The following is a 19,324-nucleotide window of genomic DNA, read 5'->3' on the forward strand; positions in this document are numbered from 1 at the left end:
CATCAAAAAAAGTGTAATTGGCCTAAGGCAACTTTACAACTTACAGCTGTGACATTGTTTGCTACATCTATAATTACAAATATTCTGGTTCAGATGATTACCCACCTGCTATCCTGAAATTACCCACACAAAAAGAGGACATTTTTTTGCCGGCAAGTAAAACGAGAGTAAAATTGTTCCTTCTGAGTTTAATGATGTTTTATGCTGATTTTCGGAACGTTTGGTTGTTTTGGAATTCTCGGGTTAATTTTCGATAGGAAATTCGGTGTTGCTGGTCGACTCGAGCGCAAATATTGATCTATTTGTTGCAAATTTTGCTGTTGACGGCTAGAAAGTGAGTTATAAGTGACGATTTAAAATCATACGTTTTAAATTAAATAATCACACTTCACGGAAAATAAGCCACAGGCCGGATTAAATTGCTTGGCGGGCCGTATGTTGCCCGGGTCGGATCAAGAAGGTAGGGCTGGTAGGGCAATTTGTTGGAAAACCTGTATTAAACCAGCAATTCAGCATGTTTCATGGCTACAGTATTTTTTTGGAAATAAATACAACGTCTCGTCTAAAAGTCTTGATGAAAGTATAAGCAACTAACTCGAAGTGCGAAAAAAGAGGACATTTGGGCATTTTTGAGCGTCCTCGGAGGACCATTCACTTTTCTTGAGAAAAGAGGACAAATCCTCCTAAAAAAGGACATATGGTAGGCCTAGGGTAATTGGACTTTGATCTGGACATAAATGGGTAATAAGGGAAAAAAGGTTAAGAACCCTTGCTGTAGAGTGTGAGGTGTGGGGCACGAGATTAGTTTAGTTGAAGTTTCTGACTCTCGCTTTAAGGTTGCTTGAAGGTTGCGTGCGTATAACTCGTTAGCCAACCACAAGACGTATAGGTTAATAGAATTTTATTATATGATAAGCGAACAACCAGTTAAACTATAGAAGGCGGACAAGTTAGCATATAGCAGATGCTACTTGCAATATCAAAGTTGCGAACAGCAGGACGATAACTGAGAAGAAGTCTTTGTTTTCGAGCAGTACAGATAGCGGTCTTAAGTACACAAATCCCTGTGCTGACAGCACAGAGATAATGCAAGCCAGTAACTACTTTGCACGTTGGAGCGAGTAAGCAATAAATTTGTTGCATAAGCAAATACATCACAAAAGTTACTGTAAACACAATCTCTTAGTCGGCAAATTATAGTCGTGCGCTCTACAGAGGTCTCTTTTAAAAGCGTTATGTTATGCGCTACTAAAGTAAACCAAACATTAGTTTGGGCGCACTTAAAAGCATAATAGTTTACCCCCAGTCTATTAGCCTACATTGCTTCGTTGTAATGACATAGAAGGTTTGTGTTATATTTAATTTACTGGAGCGTTTTATTAATTTCATCATGCTAAGCGTGTATGAATGATGTATTACAAATTATTTTTCTTTTTTAGCTGATTAACAGTAAAACATGCAACGCAAAATTTTATTAAGATTAAAGGTAGTTAATTAAATTATAATGAAAAACCGTATTTTAAAAAGGACAATGATTTAATTTCACATCTTTATCGGAGCCGCTGATAGATGGTTAAAAGCGATTCTACTTTTTTTGTGTATTTTTCGTGCGAATCTATACCGATTTTGTATAGTATGCTCATGGTATCTTGAGAAACACATTTCCAATCAAGGTAAATGCAATGTATATTTTTTAACGATTCGCGCGAACAGTACCAGCTATATAGGTAATGGCCGTCACAACTTGGTTGCCAACAGCATCTCAATAGAAGTCATGATATATACCAGGGGTAAGTATAATACCCGCAAATAAATGGGTTTGGATTGTTTGAACATTCACTTTGGGTCGCAATCCCTAAAATACATCTCTATAGCAGCGTATGTTTGTTACGTTACTAGTTTGTATAGTATACAAAAACCACTAACAGAGTCCCCCTATAGCTTTATTTACATTATAGCTATAGCATTGTCACACGGCGCAAACACTTAGCCTCGTAAAAAATCTTAATGAATTTGTTGGATCTGGGGGAGTGGGACGAGTGCATGACGTTTTACGCTGATTTTCGGGATGTTTGGTTGTTTTGGGATTCTCGGATTAATTTTCGATAGGAAATTTGTTGTGTTGCTGGCCGACTCGAACGCAAATGTTGATCTATTTGTTGCGAACGCGAGGTTTTGTTGTTGGTGGCTATGAAGAGCGTTTTAAGTGACGATATAAAATCCTACGTATTAAAGTGCATGATCGCACACCATTGCTTTATTAATGGGCCTTTTTACATGTGAGGTTCGGTTTGCAATAACAATCAAGCAGGTAGGGCTGGTAGGCCAATGTGTTGGAAAATTTTTTTTAAACCAGCATTTCAGCATGTTTCAGCTATAGTATTTCTTTGGAAATAAATACAACGTCTCGCCTAAAAGTCTTTTTAAAAGTATAAGCAACTAACCCGAAATGCGAAAAAATAGGACATTTGGGCATTTTCGAGCGTCCTCGGAGGACCATTCAGTTTTCTTGAGAAACGAGGACAAAACCTCCTAAAAGAGGACATATGGTAGGCCTACGTGTATAGAAACTACGATTCTGCTTAATTAATCTGGTGGTTGCAATTTTTGGAGCTTAGCGGAATCCAACATGAATGTTAATGTCTTCATGAACAACTCTCTACTGTAATTTAAGTTTACTAGTATTATATTTTATGCGGTTGAAATTTTTACAATTGTTTTCGTGGAACCAAACAGCTGTTTGTTAAATGACTAACAACTTGTTGGCCAAGATCATCTCTATATAAGATCGATACAACATTTCTCTTTTAAATAAAAAATCTGGAATGTAGAGCTAAGGGTTCAGACTTCGAAGTGTGCTGTGCGCCAGGTAAGTTAACCCATATGTTTGTACTTTTAGTTTAGAGTGACTCCAGCAATGAGAATTCCTTCAACGTAAGAATAAAACAAAGTTCGGTGTAAAAAAAGTTATAAGCAATAAACTAACCAAAAAAGCCACATATAAACTGAAAGCACTTTATTTCAACCATGCCATTCTTTGACGACGTGTACATTGAACTCATTATTACAACTGTAGGAATTAATTATTATGATTTAACACTAACTTTTCTAAATTCTGATTTACTTCCCGCGCGACGAAAAGCGTTTATGATTAAAAAGAGAGAGCCACTGTGTTGCCCCAAACACGCATTAAAAAAAGGGTTCGGTATATAGGCTACACAGTCAAAATAGTCTTGGCTTCTTGAATGTATTTTGATTCGATTTCATTTGCGAATGAGTTTGACCGAGAAGCGAGAACATCAAGTTTTTTTAAGGTTACTTTTTTGATATAAGCTTGTAAAGTCATCTCTATTTTTTATGATTCCCTCCAAGACAAGCATATTCGATCCTTCCTTGATAATTTTTACAAAGATATACATTAAAGTTTGAGGAACACTGCGCTTAACCCTTGATATACACCTGCTAAGATTGTGGAACGGGAACACCGCATATCACTTTCTAAAACACACATATAATATAGTAAACAGTTGCACGAACAAGTTTCTTAATATCTCCTTTTTAATCTTTCGTTGCTATACAATAAACCAAATAAAATACAATAAAGGCATTAACGTTATTCTTGTTTCATTTGGGATTGTGGACTTGTCCAAAAGCCACCTGAAAACATCACTCGAGTAAAGTCGATGTACAAACACATAAATAAAACTGGGTAAGGCAATGAAAATACAACTTTTTATTGCGTGCAGTGCTTATTCGCCATGCTTTCAATATTTATATTTAACATCGGAACTTAAGTTGTCCTGTTTTTATTAAAAAAGTGAAGGCAACAAAGGAATATTATGTTTACTAATTATGAAAAGCTAACGAAAAATGAATGTTGTTTTAGTATTTTTAAACTGAACTTTAGGTTACACTTTGTGCCGTGTACACGTTATTATAGAAAAACACAAAAACACATATATTAGAACACAAAAAGATGAGCTATTTAATAGCAGGGTTATAAGCAAAACAGAACATCAGAACTCAAAAGAAAAAAATACTAGGCTACAGATGATATACTCTATAGTTCCATAGAGATTTGTATATGGATTTAAAAACAGTTTTAGATGGTATTTATTTATTTTTGTGGTGGTTTAAAGTTACGTTGGTATCCGAGTAATATAAGCAGCACCAAATATTTGTTTGAACATTATGCAAACGAAGTTTAAAACTGAACGCTTTGCATAATAGAGGCGTAAGTGGAACTTAAAGGAATCCGGCTGTTTCCTCCGAGCACAGTGAGTTACTAGGGAACTGTAAAATGAAAAAAAAATGAATCTGTAGGACTACAAACGGTCCACAGCAAACATATTTAATAACTGGACACTTAACCATTGCGCGCTATAGAATTTATTAACCCATGGAGTTTTTGTGACATGGATACGCACTAGAAACTTCTACTTTAGCTGGCTGGGTGTCTTTATAGAAATGCATTGTTGTGTCTTTTAATGAGCCCTTGCTGTTTTCGTCCCCCGAATCAGACAAGTACTGACTATGTCGATTAGGATTCCACTTCCTATAGTAAAGTACGTTGATTGTACGTAGATCAGCAAGTTTGGTAAGCAATTTTGGAAGGGACACCCTGTGATTGTCGTCTTTTCTTGCCATGGCCCACTCAAGAGCGTTAAGAACCCCATCATGAATTCTCTCTACGCAGGATGAATTCTCCAAATGCTGGCGATCTAAAAAGAAAAGAAAAAAACAATGAGATTCTTTCGAATTAAGAATCTTAGCAGAACTGACTATGCTTTTTGCAGTTGTTGTTTTGGATCTTTTCTTCACATTTGTGGTTTTGTTTGAATCTCGTACAAGGGTGTTATACCTTTTTCTTAATTAGTTCTTCCCTTTCATATCCAACCGTTAAACCTACGCCTTGTCTGTGTTTTAAAATTTCCTACAATACTGCCACAAATTTAGTTTTTCTATTTGTGTGGGTACTGTTATGTGATTTGATGATTGCTCATTTTCCATTCCGTATCGGGTTACTTGCGAAGTTGCGACGCTTACCCCGGGGATTGTGTATCGCTTAATGTAGCATTCAGTTTGATTTAATCTACACGTTTTCTTGGCGCCATACTTTGAGGATTTGAAAGTTGTATTATTTTAACTTTCGTCGAAAAAAAGGACTTTTATTGTCAAATCTCGAAAACTATAGAGCAAATTCGAAATAAATGAAGGCAATTTCAGGCGTAAAAGCACCAAAATATGCTACAGCGTCCCTACCATTTAATGCCATAATGTGTGTCGACTTGTGTAATTAGGTAAATGTATCGAATTGAAACATATTGTTTGTGGTCAGCTTAGGCCAGCGGTTCTCAACCAGTCGGCCATGGCTCCCTGGTGGGCCATGGAAGCTTTTTAGGTGGGCCACAGACAAATTTAAAAAGCTAGATTTATTGAAGAATTTAGCTTCATTTGTGTCACTATACCTAGTTTTACAGGAATTATGGTTTGGAATGTAAATGAAACGTTAATTTATTGTTCAGAAGCAAGTCGGCCTACCTCACTAATGCACGGTTGAATAAATAATAATCTGTTTTGATATATGCTCTGCTATTTTTTGTTCTAAACCTTTTTTATAGTTTGTTTTTTCATAAAAAAAATATTGGGCCACAAAACTTATGTGCAACGAAAATGGGGCACGAAAGAAAAAGGTTGAGAACCACTGGCTTAGGCCTAACATACGAAGTTCATTGAGTCATAAAACTGCAAATTAATTTACAAAGAAGACATACAGGGACCACTTCGAGACAGAGAGCTTTTATATTTAAACAATATCGTGACCGTTTCTAATAGGACAGACGTGCTTGACGAAAGATGTGGATGCTGTGTCCGGTTGTTAAACTCTACGAAGGGTCATATAGTATCGAATTTTAGCAGTTGCTTCATGCTTTATCCGGCAATTTTCACTAGGCTATTTTATAATTAATTTATTTGGTTTTCCGATAAAGTAGAAGTAACATTCAAAACGATATTTAATTGGAAATATGAAAGGCACGAAGATTTTAAAAATAGAGCTTCATAAAGAAAAATGTTTATAATTGCTCTGAAAACTACAGCACGTTTAAAATGTAAACAAAGAAACCAGATAACAAAGGTGATTATACATCAATGAACAAACATTTAAATGTTTCTTACTCGGGGCGACCAGGATAAGAGCACTAAAGAGAGCCAGATGTCGTTCGCTCAAGTTGTAGGAGGAAAATGTTGCGGCAAAGTCAAACACGGAATTTACAAAACCGCTGCTTACACCTGAAAATAACAAATACGCACTTAAACAGCAGGACAGCGTGGTGCAACTACAATACATAAAATACACAAAACGCACTACAAGTGCATACAAAAAGACGCACTACGAGTGCACAAAAGTAGAGGTGGATTAAGGAATTAGAGGGAAATGACAATTGGAAATCAAAAATACCACAAAGCAGCAATATCTGCAGCGGAATAGTCCAATATATGTATTATCAATATTATCTAGGCCCACTGCATAAAAAACTAAATTGGCTGTAATTTCTCACAACGAAGTAAGACCTAAATCCGTCCTAATAAGGCACAAACCTGTAAAGGAATATGTCCTAAACTGATCAGAATAAGTGTTAAATCGCAAGAATACCACCAAAAACCATTAGAGAAACAGAACCAAATTAGGAGACAAAAAATTGTCCGTTATAATGCTGTAGAAATACTGTAAAGACTTTTTTACTCTTGTCAGCTCAAAACTAAAGCATTGATTTGATAAAGTAGGCAGACTTTCCGATTTGGATAAAGTCAGATGTAAGAAAAAAGTATCGACAGCAGAATAATTTGAAAAAAATTACGCTGAGCAATATTATTTTACATTTAGGTATCCGACACATTTGAATTCAGTGGCCTAAAAATGAAACTTATATTAAGTTGATAAGGGGGGGTTTTTAACGGCCTTAAATATTACTTTAATAATATAGCATTTAAAAAGGTGTTACATAAATTTCTATAAACGACACTCGGTAAAAACTTCAATAGAAAAGGCAGTACCTAAATCAAGTAAAAGGCAAACGCAAACGAGAATTTACATTATCCATTATGCTCACACTTGTACAATTCACCTACCGATGGCAAGAAGTTGACCTCGGTTGCGACGTGTTGCGCTTCCCATACATAATGTACCGGATTTAGCGTCATATTGCGTTACCAGACGAACGATCAACACCTGTCCGGAAACATACGATCATAAATTATCACTCCCGAAACGATAACCTGTATTACCTTTTTTTTTTTATCTATGTATCAACACCATAAAAAATTATCTATGTATCAACACCATAAAAAATAGCCAACAGTCGTACCAGATAAGTAGTTAATGTAATCTCGGGAGTGTGGCAAATTGTGAGCAGTGTTAAAAGGAAAATAAAGGTATTTACCTCGAACGTTCCATGTTTGAGAAGAGCAATCTGGTCATTTTGTGACAGAGTATCAAACCCAGGTATCTTTCGGGCAAAGTCCACCACTTCACGGACGGCGGGCTCAAATCGTTCGCCAGATTTTATCCACTCAAGTTCAACATTATCATCGCTAGCCAAAGCAGACTGCATAAAACGTATTCCATTATTAGGCATTTATTAAGGAAGGAGTGTGATTTTTCTCAACTTCGATTGCACGTTTTGTAAGGACTCGCTCAATAACGGTTAGTATTTTGTGCCGTAGAATAAGTAATAATAAATTGACATTCATAATTGAAAGTATTTTCTGCTTCTTTCGTTACTTTAAAATACGGTTTGATATCTAGATATTTTTTCCACAGTGATGAAGCAGCGTATTGAGTTGAAGGATTATAACTAGTTTAAAGCTGCAGTCATTTCGCAGAAATTAAAGGCGTTTCCTCGCGAGGTGACGACGGCGGCAAACCAACGGCGGTTTGGTTGCCGAGAAACGGATTAAACGAGGTCATTCGACTGCTGCGCTGAAGACAAAATAAAGAGAAATGCAGAGGGCGACCGATCGTACGTGCCACAAGAAAACTTGGTTCACGGCCACTTTCTCTTTGTATTTATTAGCAAGTAAATCGTAATATTATGAGCATTTAACCAACTATTATACATTGAATAAGAAAAAAGAAAATAATTGACCTTTAAACAACGAAAAAAGTTTGATGTTTTACATTTATTAGATTCGTCGTATATCAAATATACTTTGAAATACCTTACAAAAGTAAGCATCTGACGAATGTCTGGCCGCGTTTTATTAGAGGTTAGTAGGCCTTTACATTTCCGGTCGAAAATCGTTGATGTAATATTCTAGCCTAGTTACACACAGTGCTGTGCTGCACATTATACCATGCGCCCTGGCATTAAACGACAATGACTAATTGCCAGACCCTTCCTTTCCTGCCTTTGCCAAAACATACGCTTTACGTTGGCAATGGCATTGGTAGCGGAATCGACGCACATAAATCAAATTGTCAGTTGCTGTTTGTGGCAATACAACACTGTGAGAACAAGAGGGGAACAACGCGCCTAACGCTACAAACTAAGTTCATAGGTAATTGGAGAGGTGAAGCTAATCGTCACTCCCTTCACAATTGACTGGTATGTGTGTTTGCGCCAATTCAAAGGATGGGAAAATAGTTTACTGTCAAAAATCGAAATGTTGAAAATGGTTGACCTGCTAATTTATACACAAATTCTTACTGGTTAGTTGGAAGTTTCTTTATTAAACTTTGCCAGTGAGTAGACAACATTGTTGGACATAGTGCTTACAACGCTCACGTACTAAGCGTTAAATATAAGAAGAAACACGTCAGGCTTATGTTGTTACACACGGTCGGTGAGCTAAGGTTTGCCACATATGTGTAAACTAATACTTGCAAGAGTTCAATGAGGGTTATAGCAGTGGGCGATTAATAATTACTCTTCGGACCTACGCTATTTTAATTGCTTAGTAGTTCATTTGAAGACAGATAACGCCCACTCTGCTGTCGTTTGTTAATTTATTCAGCCCAACGTTTTACACTGTACAAATCGACATGCAGACGGTTTTGTTCTGGATTTTGTTTAGCTATTTGTTTTAAATTTTTTGAAAAATATTTTAACGGTTTTCATTTTTCACCAGACGTGTCAGTAATTTATTAAATATATAACAAAAAAAACGTCGTTTTAAGCTTACTTAATATTGTACCCTGTCAAAAAAACATGTAGGTAAAAATAAACGCTGACTTACCTCGGTTACATGCGAGGCGAAAATAGTTGCGTATTTGCTCATATTGCACGTGCTTCTATGAGCATCCAGAACTGCGGACGTGATCTACATAAACAAATAATTTTCAACAAAAAATTGTCATGAACCACACGAACGCTTAAATTAATTATTTTCCTTGCCTTACCCGTGTGTTAATCGCCATTACATACTTAAGAGAATAAAATAATTTATAATTTTTTAACTTTTAATAGAAATATCGATACTGTAACATTAACATTTAAGTCTAGTGAACTTTGTCGTCGAATACCTGATTGGTCGACCAGGCACTTGGGTCACTGGTAAGGTTATTGGGATTGTATTGATCTAATTCACATTCGTTAGTCTCCGCACAACCGCTGTCAGGTGACGACGAAGATAGAGGTCGAGTTGCTGATAGCTCGTTGGGCGATGGCGGGGGCGCCGTGTTCAGTTTATCCTTATATTTTATCTTGAGATCATGATTTACCTTCGTCGATAGACTTATTGATGTGGGAGAAGTTACACTGACGGGTGACGTGACCACAGAAGGAGACACGGTAGAGATTGGCCGGTAGAAAGGAAAAATGAGAGGCGTGTATGCCCAGGGAAAACTGCGCAATAGACCATCTTGGCCAGATAGAAAGGTATTGGGCGGGTATTTCAAAGCATGACCGTTAGTTAACAATCGTGCATTCTTTGGGGTTGTTTCGTTTGTTTGCACTCCATTACCATGTAGATGCGACGTTTTAGAACTACCGCTGTCGCAATCTTCCATAACTTCAGTAACGGTGTGTAGTTGCCGCCGCCCACCTTGTGTTGGTAAACCGCAGTGCGTAATAACATTTACGCGCATTCCGCTGGGTTCATCAGAATTGTTGCGATTATAAAAGCCCGAAGGCGACCTCTGCATATCCCGTTTGTCTGCTGAGGAAACGATGCTAGTATCGAGCAAGCGGATGCCATTAGAAGGAGCCCGAAGCAAAGCTGGAGGCTGACTAGACTGAAATCTGCTTCCAGGAGCAAACGTCGCTATCGCTTCACTGCTTTTGTCAGATGATATTTTTCGTCGCTTGTTGGTCGATTCTTCGTATAAACTTGGTGAACCACTGCGACGACATTGTGATTCCACTTGCATATCGATCACGTTGTTGTCCCAGCGACCTGAAAACTGCTTGCCCTGCCATTTTGAGTCATTTAGCTCGGCAAGTCGCATTCCCGTGTAAATCGCATTCGAGTCTTGAACTTTAGCCACGTTCGATGAATGTAGAGGAATAAGTTCGGGCGGTGGTCGACGCGTCGGCAGACAAGGGCTCGAACAGTTGCAAGGGTCACGAAGTGATTTGTATAAAATAGAACATCCTTGGTGTGATTGTGTAGTGTTTTTAACGTGATGGATCAATGAAGCTGCTGATCCCTTTTCTGTCAACGAGAACTCGTTTCCTGAAGTAGATAGCTTGCGAAAATTTCTGGTTTCGTTTTGGTCGGACGCCATACCGACGAGAGCCTCTTTTCTGAGTACAAACAGAGACAATGAATCGCACGACACGTATTAAAATCGGCAAAATACAAAATAGAAGGTACTTACTGCTTGGCTGCCATACGTTCAGCGATTAACTGGGCTTTCACTTTTTTGGGAATTCGTCCATATTTCACAGCTGAAAAATAAACAGCATTTTAGTAATAGCAACTGCAACTTCACTAATGTGTGACCCGGGTTTAACAAACTGGTGCCCCCTGGATTCGCCCCTTCTGATGAACCGAACAATATCTCGCTAACCTAACGTATAATCTGGTCATCAGAAGCAAAATTAATCATATAATACAATTCTGTTGAATATATATTTTTACGTGACTTGATCATTGGGACTAGAAAAATGATTTTGTCGTTAATAAAAATTAAATTAAGTCGTATTTTAAAGAGATAAGAAGCAAAATCCCACCGTCTTTTGACATTCCGACGTATAGACATTTCATAAAGCGGCACGTTTGACAGCGATTTCGGTTGTCACGGGTAATGCTGCAGGCCCCTTCCAGAACACACGCTCTGTACTTTATCTTCTGTTGAATTGTGCGCCGAAAAAATCCCTGAATACATCAATGAACACAGTGGCATACTGTATTAAATCATATGGTTAAATTGCAACCAAGTATATGGTGTAGATATCACAAGCACGTGACAAGTGCAAACGTTTGAAGCGAGAACATTTTTGAAAAACATATGCGTTTTCATCGACCCAGACTGATTAATGATGCAAGGAACAGGAAACATAGAAGATAGCTCAAATTGTTGAAGGGAATTTGTTTAGCTTTTTTTATAAATTAACCCTAAGAAAAATTGTCATTCTATAAAAATATAGTTCTTACTTTGCATCCTTCACAAGAGTATACTCCGTAATGGACACCGGATGCCTTGTCTCCACACACACGACATTGCATCTCCAAATAGTCTAACGTTAGACCTGAAAAATAAATCAAATAAAAATTGACGTTGTACACAAAATGTTTAAGCAAAGTTTAAACCTATACAATAAAAAAAGATTACGCAATAAAAATAGACGAAAAAGTTTGAAAAATAAATGTTCAACTAATTATAACACAGAGTCTACTAATCAAGAATGTAGCACATTAAAAATTAGCCGGTGTCTAAAATTTTTTTACTGTAAACGTTTTAAATGTGACAACACTCGAATCGGTAGGTTAAGATGCGAAGAGAAATAAAAAAAGGCGTAAATTATGCTCCAAACCGCAGGCGATTAGAAATTGGTACTAAAGGACATCGGAAATTGCAGTTAAGGTTTCTTCAGATTAAAATAATTAGGCTCAGTTGACCAGAACTAGTAAATTAATAGCCACATCAAAGCTCAATAAATTATATTACACATTTCTGTAAGATAGCGTATTACGTCATCCTGTAATAACAAATTACGACTTTAGGTAAAACAGCACGGAAACTTGGATAGCCTGCAATTTAACAGGTGATGGGTTTAACGCGATTCAAACGAACTTTTATAATTGTTCAAATAATTAGACAGCGTTTGAGATAAATGAAGATGGGAAGCGGTCAGGAAAAGTTTCTCTCGAGTGGTTTTTCCAGGTATCGTTGTTACAGCAATAGCAGTTTTTTATTTGGGTCGGCGGAAAGTAAGTAGTTAATGTAATTATATTGGGTTAAGCGAGGTATAAATTGTTTTAAAAACTTGTATAATATTTATGTTTTAAACTTAAAGTATACTGATTGTGTACTAAGTCTTAGTCTCAGATTTGACTTTCAAGTTGGAATGCAACCTAAACTCTTATCAACATTTCGATTTATGCTATTACATTTATGCTATTCTAAATAAAAAGTGGACTTTGGAGTTAACGGTAAAATTATTTACTATCGAAATCAATCATAAACTTGTGGAGAAAGCAGGTTTAAAGAAAAGTAAAAGGATTTTTAAAACGAATTCACAATCACGCAGCGAAGACGTGGCTCCACCCTGTTCATGGAAAATCACCAACGTTTTTAAATAATATGCGTTCCACAACCGAAGTGCATTCCTAAACGCAATCTGTGTTCACAACCTTGCAAGTCACTATATTCTATTAAAATGCATGCCGAAAATCAGTAGCTACCTATACTAGGAAGTACATAATTCATTAGTATATTGAAACGAGAGTGATGCGAGTTCATGTCGGTTATGCGACCGCAAAACAAAACAACCGACTGCCAAACGTTTGGTATGCAACATCTATTGATATATGAAAAGCAAATAACGAGGCTTGACAAAAGAGTGCATTCATCCTACTGTGATAATAAAGTGGTGATTAAACTTTTGTCACCTGTAGTTTTTGTTTGTAGTTTTAACAGACGCTAAATTGAAAAATTAACTTACATGACGATTTTTTCTTCTGTGGAAGTTGTGGATTGGGTTTTGCTTTCTGTTTGCTCATTTTCATTGCGGTTTGAGTTTCGCATCCATTAAGTTTATTTATTGCACTGGAATTGATTTTACAAGCTGATTCCATATTGTAAATCAGCTACATAAGATACCTTATGCATCTATAAAAGCAAAATATTGCATGAAACGTAGCATCACCAGCAGCCATACTTACTATAAAACTTCAATAATAAAGAAAAATGTTGGCAATTCAATCACGTAGAAGGAATGCAAAGACGGTCAAGTTCACTCTTGCTAACGTTCTTCACTTTGCTGTAATTCGCCAACTAATAAAAAAAAAACATGTTTACCTTTTTTCTTCTTAACGCCGGCTGACAAATATGTCTAGGGAACAGAATAACCGATCTTTGTTCTAGTTTTAGTGTTATATTTCTAAACAAACTGTAAAGCGAATATTCGCAAGACCAACAGTTTCCTGTATTCTTACCACAGCAGAAGCTTCTAAAACACGCCAAGTTGTGTAGATCTTGCAACGCGACCCATTCGCGCTGATGGCGTCAATGAGTCGTATAAGTTAGAATTGCAAAAATAAAACAATGACCAACGACAAACGGCAATTGAATCGCGGTTAACAGCGGGATATTCTTTTAAAGATTGAAGTTTTTAATTTACCACATCACTCGTTTTTGCAAATTAATTAGGTAAACCGTATGCTATCAAAAAACATTCAGAAAACTCAAGACAGTTTTCTACGATGTATAAAAGACATATAAGATCGCATTAAGATTCAGCAAATTTAAGAAAAATAATAAGTAGGTTGTGCTTTAGGCAAATACATTTCAAATAACTTAACAGAGAAAACTAGACGAAGGGGTAAAAGACAACTGAAAACATGTCCCGAAAAGAATCAGGATCTACAAAAAGAGAGACGTGTCAATTTCTTTCTCGATAGCGAAATAGTTTTCAGGGTCGTAAGAAAACTGTGACATTTTAATGGCGCTATATTGTACATGCTAGCAATTATTTTGTGCATATTCACCAACACCTTATACTAAAAGCGCACTAACACATTTTAAACCAACATCAGATGAACACAAATAAATCAATTGGGTTCAATCCTGTCGTTTTGATTTCCTTTTGTGCAACTTGATCAGCTCTTGTTAACATAAGATATCTAAGCATGGATCTCAATGGAAATTAAACTTTTACACGGTAAATTAATTATTGGTGATCCTAAATTGTTGTGCGCAACAACTTCGTTTAACAAAAAATTATTACATGTTATTGAAAATATTGCTTTAAAACTAGCGATAATTTTGGTAACTTTACATAAAATTAATTTTTGAAACTTTACATAATTGGTACACATTCTACTTCTATTGATAATTGAAAATACAGTACACACATTCAGATATTCAACAAACAACTATTTCTTAAAAAAAAACTCGTTTGGCGACATCAAAATGGCGGAGCATTATGATTGCACAACTGTCAATTCTTTTCGCGACATTTAGGCCTACACGAACTTATTGGTCGCAATTTTAATAAACTTTAAGACTTCTTGCTACCTACAGCGCACCCAGCTTTGAGCCTTGCAAATTTTACTTTTATTGACAACAACAAGCTACATGTACTTGCGCCGTCTACCAAGCGACGGTGTTTAAATCGTTAGTTAAACAAGTCCACGCAAAATATGTGCGCATATTATTTTTTCATTTTATTGCAACAAAACTTACAAAGCATAACTGAGAAAAACCAGAAATTTATATATCTGAGATCTAAACGTGGCTGACCAACGACAGATACGGCTAAATATACTTGCAGGGTAATTCCAGCAGGCGGTCGGGTTAGGGTCAAATCAACTTCGATGGCAACACGCCTTCCCTAGAACCACTATATTTTACCAGCACGACCCTATCTAATTTGTTGTCAGTATTCCAGTTTGTTAAATCAATGAAAGCAAACCTAATTTTAGTATGTCGCTTCGATTAGAAGTCCGTGATGCTGCAAACGAGGCACAAATAACGGACACTTGTTTCCGTTCATTAACGACAATAAAACTATTATGGTAATTACGTAATGATGAAAACAACTTGTGAATAACAAACCTTCCTTTCTATATACCACGTGATCAGAAAATATCTATGAAGTGCTATTTGGTTTTGTTTTTCTTATATGTTGATATTTGTTACACAGTTTAAGAACAAGACTAACTTACCCCTTTCGGGATACATATATTATGTTTCTTTATTCAAACTTAATCTGAACACAACATACTATGTCAACCTATCCTTTCCAACGAATAGCTTTACGTCTGTATCTTGCGCGTATAGGCAGTTCACGTTTGGTAAACAAGGCGCCTCTCGAAATGCGTGTGTCACGGCGCAGACAAACGCACCAACTAAGCTGAAATTCCGGCAATCGATCTGACACGGAACGCGGGAGAAGCGAAAATAAGGCGCGCGCACTCACTTGAACCTCACCCGCAGCTCAACACGCGCGTGAATATATGAAAGCCATGAAATAGTGCGATTTTGCTTTTCGCCACTTGTGCATCCAGTTTATTGCGCTAATTATCGAGGACCAAACACGAAGCCAGTTGGAAAAGAATAGCTTGTCAGCAGCAAATAGCGCAGATTTCAAGCTTTTAGTTGCACAACTAAAATAATAACTATGTTGAACAGCAACACTTTAAAAATCAAACTCGAAAACTTTGTTTATAAAATATTTTTTGTATTATGAGAATGGTATAAAAATAGACAAAAAACGTATAACATTACATTTCTAAACATTACAAAATATTTCTTGTCGTCACAAAGCGCTGTTTTTGCAATGTAAATACCCCTCGTACCGAACTAACTAGGTCATAGTGACCTCAAATCTAGACACTTGCCTCGTAACAACTGCGTTGAACTCGGAATACCATTCCCGTCGCCCACGCCGATGGTCGACAAGCGTTCTCACTGCAATTAAGGCTCTCTTGCACATAGGAACCATAGCGCTTGGCCCAAACGCTATGAACATAAGCAGAGGCCAAACAGGTGCTTCTGGTATGGAACATTTACGGAGACTAAGGATTTGTTTCTTTGCTTTCTCTCGACGTCGACTCCACCAGTTCGATCGCGTTCACGGGAACCACACAATAAAAATAATACAATGACCTACATTTATCTCGAGTTCAAGTCGGTTCGGCGGCGGGGAGACTCTCGCCGATCGTAGTAGACCGCGCGACAGTAAATTAGTGTGCTGGTTTTCGCTTTGCTTACGGCGTTACGGCGCGGAATTTGTAAGAGACGGGCTTTGAACATCATTGTAAGAAGGTTATTTACACTTTACAGCATGCAGATATCAAAATTCAGTCGTAAAAAAATATTTTCTCTATCTCGCCAACTATCGTTAATACGTAAAAATGTCCTTACCGTTAAACTTTGCTGGAAAAATTCTTTGCCGAAACGCCGTTACGTCAGCAATTAGTTTTACGGGAATACCATTTCGGATCGTTCCGGCTTCCTTTTCTCACTGGGTCTGCTGTACGTTGATAAACAAACTAAGCTGTGGGTCACATGAGTAGTACAACGGGTGCCTTCGAGTGGTGGTTCCCGTTGAAAGGTCGTAAATTTAAGTTTAATCATTTGTTTTAGGCTTGCCTTGCTTGGATTGGAATCTTGATTTAGTCAACTGATTGCTTAAAACGATACAGTTTCTACCGGTTACTGCTTAAACCATTTTTTTAATTAAAATGACGTTTCTTAGTTTTTTTCGAAAGGTTGAGGCCACGATGTAAAAAAGGTCGCGAACCCCTCATTTAGGACGTATTCCGACAGGTTTTGGTTTTATTCAGACGATTTCGATCTTATACTGTACTATTTGGCTGTATTATGATCGTTGCTCTTAATACTATGGTTTTATACATTCTGCCTTCTGCCTTAGGTATTGTTGCTTTTTGGATATTTTTGTGTGTTCCCCTTAAAACCCTTCAAAAGGTAGGCTATCCTGCCTTTTGTGGCCAACAAGTTGCAGTAAAATGACTAACAACTCTAGTCATTAAAAAAACTAATCCAAGTCAAGTCGGTCGTACCACTCCAGATTTCGCATTCAAATATGTAGAAATTCACGAAGGGTGATCTTTATATTATAATATTTGACAACTCATTTCATCGCCCGCAGTTGTTATAAATTAAACTACTAAACACGTTGCTTTACTTAGTGTTTGTAAAGCTTCTGTTTGTTCACCCATTCCTTTTCAAAATTAGAAATTTTAGTTTATTTGTTAACTTAACTGAAGATGATACAAGCTCGTATCGAAACGTCTTAATCAAGATGCTGCCGATTTACTCGACCTTTTTGGCTTTGCAATTTATTATCAAGCTAGTTTATTTTTGTTATGTTATAACAGTGGTTCTCAACCTTTTTCGTCCCGTAGACCCCAAGACCCGGCCCTTTCCTGTAAATATGTTATTACGAAGGGAATGTAACCTCTTAAAAAATTAGGGACTTTATTAGGACGATTTCTTATTGATTAACTTTGCTGAATGATATTTCAATTAAAACAGTATACGTTTGCGTAAAGCACACATAGCATATTGTGACGTAATAATAAAGAATTGTACCGCTTATACTTACGTTTCGTCTAACATGCACTGTTTTAGGTTTTGAAATGGGCCCTTCTCATAATCTCTGCATCAAGATATGCGTATTTGCAAATTGGTTTAAAATTATGACGTCAACTTAAATGTGCATTTATAAACAGATTATTGGTATTTTTAATTGGAAACAATGTTATACAATCCTATCTGAAACAAGATGTTGATCTTCAGTAGAAAGAGAGTGGCCCAAATAATAGATAAAAGATTCATTCTTTTATTAGCAAACGTTTCGGCAAGTTCTTTTGCCATCATCAGTGCGGTAAGTGAGGCTAACTTGCCGAAACGTTTGCTAATAAAAGAATGAATCTTTTATCTATTATTTGGGCCACTCTCTATCTACTGAAGATTATGAACAGATCCGTGTTTAGTGTTCCTAAGATGTTGATTCTTTGAAGATGACATTGTACCATCCCGCTACCATCCTTATTTCGATCGCCTTGCTACCCTTTCCCATTTTTGAACTACCCCTGACAGAAACAAAACTATTTTTGCACAATTAATACTGACGTTTCACATATTTACGATTTCTCACACAAAAATCAAAGCCCTCTTGAAACTTCAAATTTCCTCTCGTTAATGAAAAAATCCAGACTGCCTAATGTGGCTTTTATCGAGCGAATTTCAGAATTGTCACCCGTTAAAAAAATATTATCACTTCGAAATGCTGTAAGGCAGGAGTGTGCACCTTGGGCCAGCATAGCCAAAATATAGCTGTCGCCTCATTTAGTTCTGGACGGCCTCTATTTTAAGAGTTGTTTATTTCTAATTGAAATAATACAAATTTGAAATAAGAGCACTAGTTATGCTAAATCGGTCTTCGCTTACGTGCAAATGTTATTTTTTCTATACTCGTTTCTTTTTTTGTCCACTAAAGTGATATCTGATACTTGATTCCTAAACTGATTTCCGATATTTTGAACAATAAATTAGCGCGATTTGGTCCGATACCAAATCATATCGCGACTTATGCTCAAACAAATGAAATTTAAGGGCTACAATCCTACTGTATTTTAATACGATTACTTTTCGAGGTGGAAATCACTTCTTTGAGCGCAAATCGTGGTGGAAATTCCTATATCAATTTGCTATTGGATCGGAACCGTACCACTGTTTTCTCGAATACCTATACTACTACTTTGCATCTGGTGTCGGTTCCTATCCGATATTCCTATTGTCCACCTTTGATATTTTTAAGTCTAAGGAGAGTAAAATTAAAGTTGCATTGGCAACGCTGCACAAATATATTGATCAAGATGAATTCAAAATCTAGGAAAATTTGCTGAGGGTGAGAAATATACTCCTGTAGCTAGAATTGCTTTATTATAAAAACCCTTTAAAATTTTATTTGCAATAAATATTACAAAATTTAATCACTCGTAAACCACCCAAACAAATCTTCTGAACCTTATTGTAAATCTTATCTGAAAAAATGCGACAAATTGGCGCCTTACAATAAAAATGCGACAAATTTGGCGCCTTACAATAAAAATGCGACAAATTTGGCGCCTTAACTTTTTTGTTTGATACAAACCCTAAATTAATCAAACCAGTTATGAAACACTT

General features: G+C 36.7%; 1 protein-coding gene across 1 annotated transcript; it reads right to left on the reverse strand.

The window, feature by feature from the left end:
- Positions 1-3,424: 3,424 nt before the first annotated feature.
- On the reverse strand, positions 3,425-15,426 carry LOC146133083 (nuclear receptor subfamily 1 group D member 2-like). Its single transcript, XM_083396666.1, has 10 exons — positions 13,110-15,426; positions 11,599-11,693; positions 11,175-11,319; positions 10,820-10,889; positions 9,524-10,745; positions 9,238-9,321; positions 7,443-7,607; positions 7,132-7,231; positions 6,178-6,291; positions 3,425-4,721 (listed from the first exon to the last, which is right to left on the reverse strand). The coding sequence occupies exons 1-10, from the start codon at positions 13,240-13,242 to the stop codon at positions 4,393-4,395; spliced, it is 2,457 nt and encodes an 818-aa protein (XP_083252792.1). The 5' UTR covers positions 13,243-15,426; the 3' UTR covers positions 3,425-4,392.
- Between the last annotated feature and the right edge of the window lie 3,898 nt (positions 15,427-19,324).

This window comes from Ascidiella aspersa, chromosome 9 (assembly GCF_963924565.1).
Source record: "Ascidiella aspersa chromosome 9, kaAscAspe10.2, whole genome shotgun sequence".
NCBI classification, from domain to species: domain Eukaryota; kingdom Metazoa; phylum Chordata; class Ascidiacea; order Phlebobranchia; family Ascidiidae; genus Ascidiella; species Ascidiella aspersa.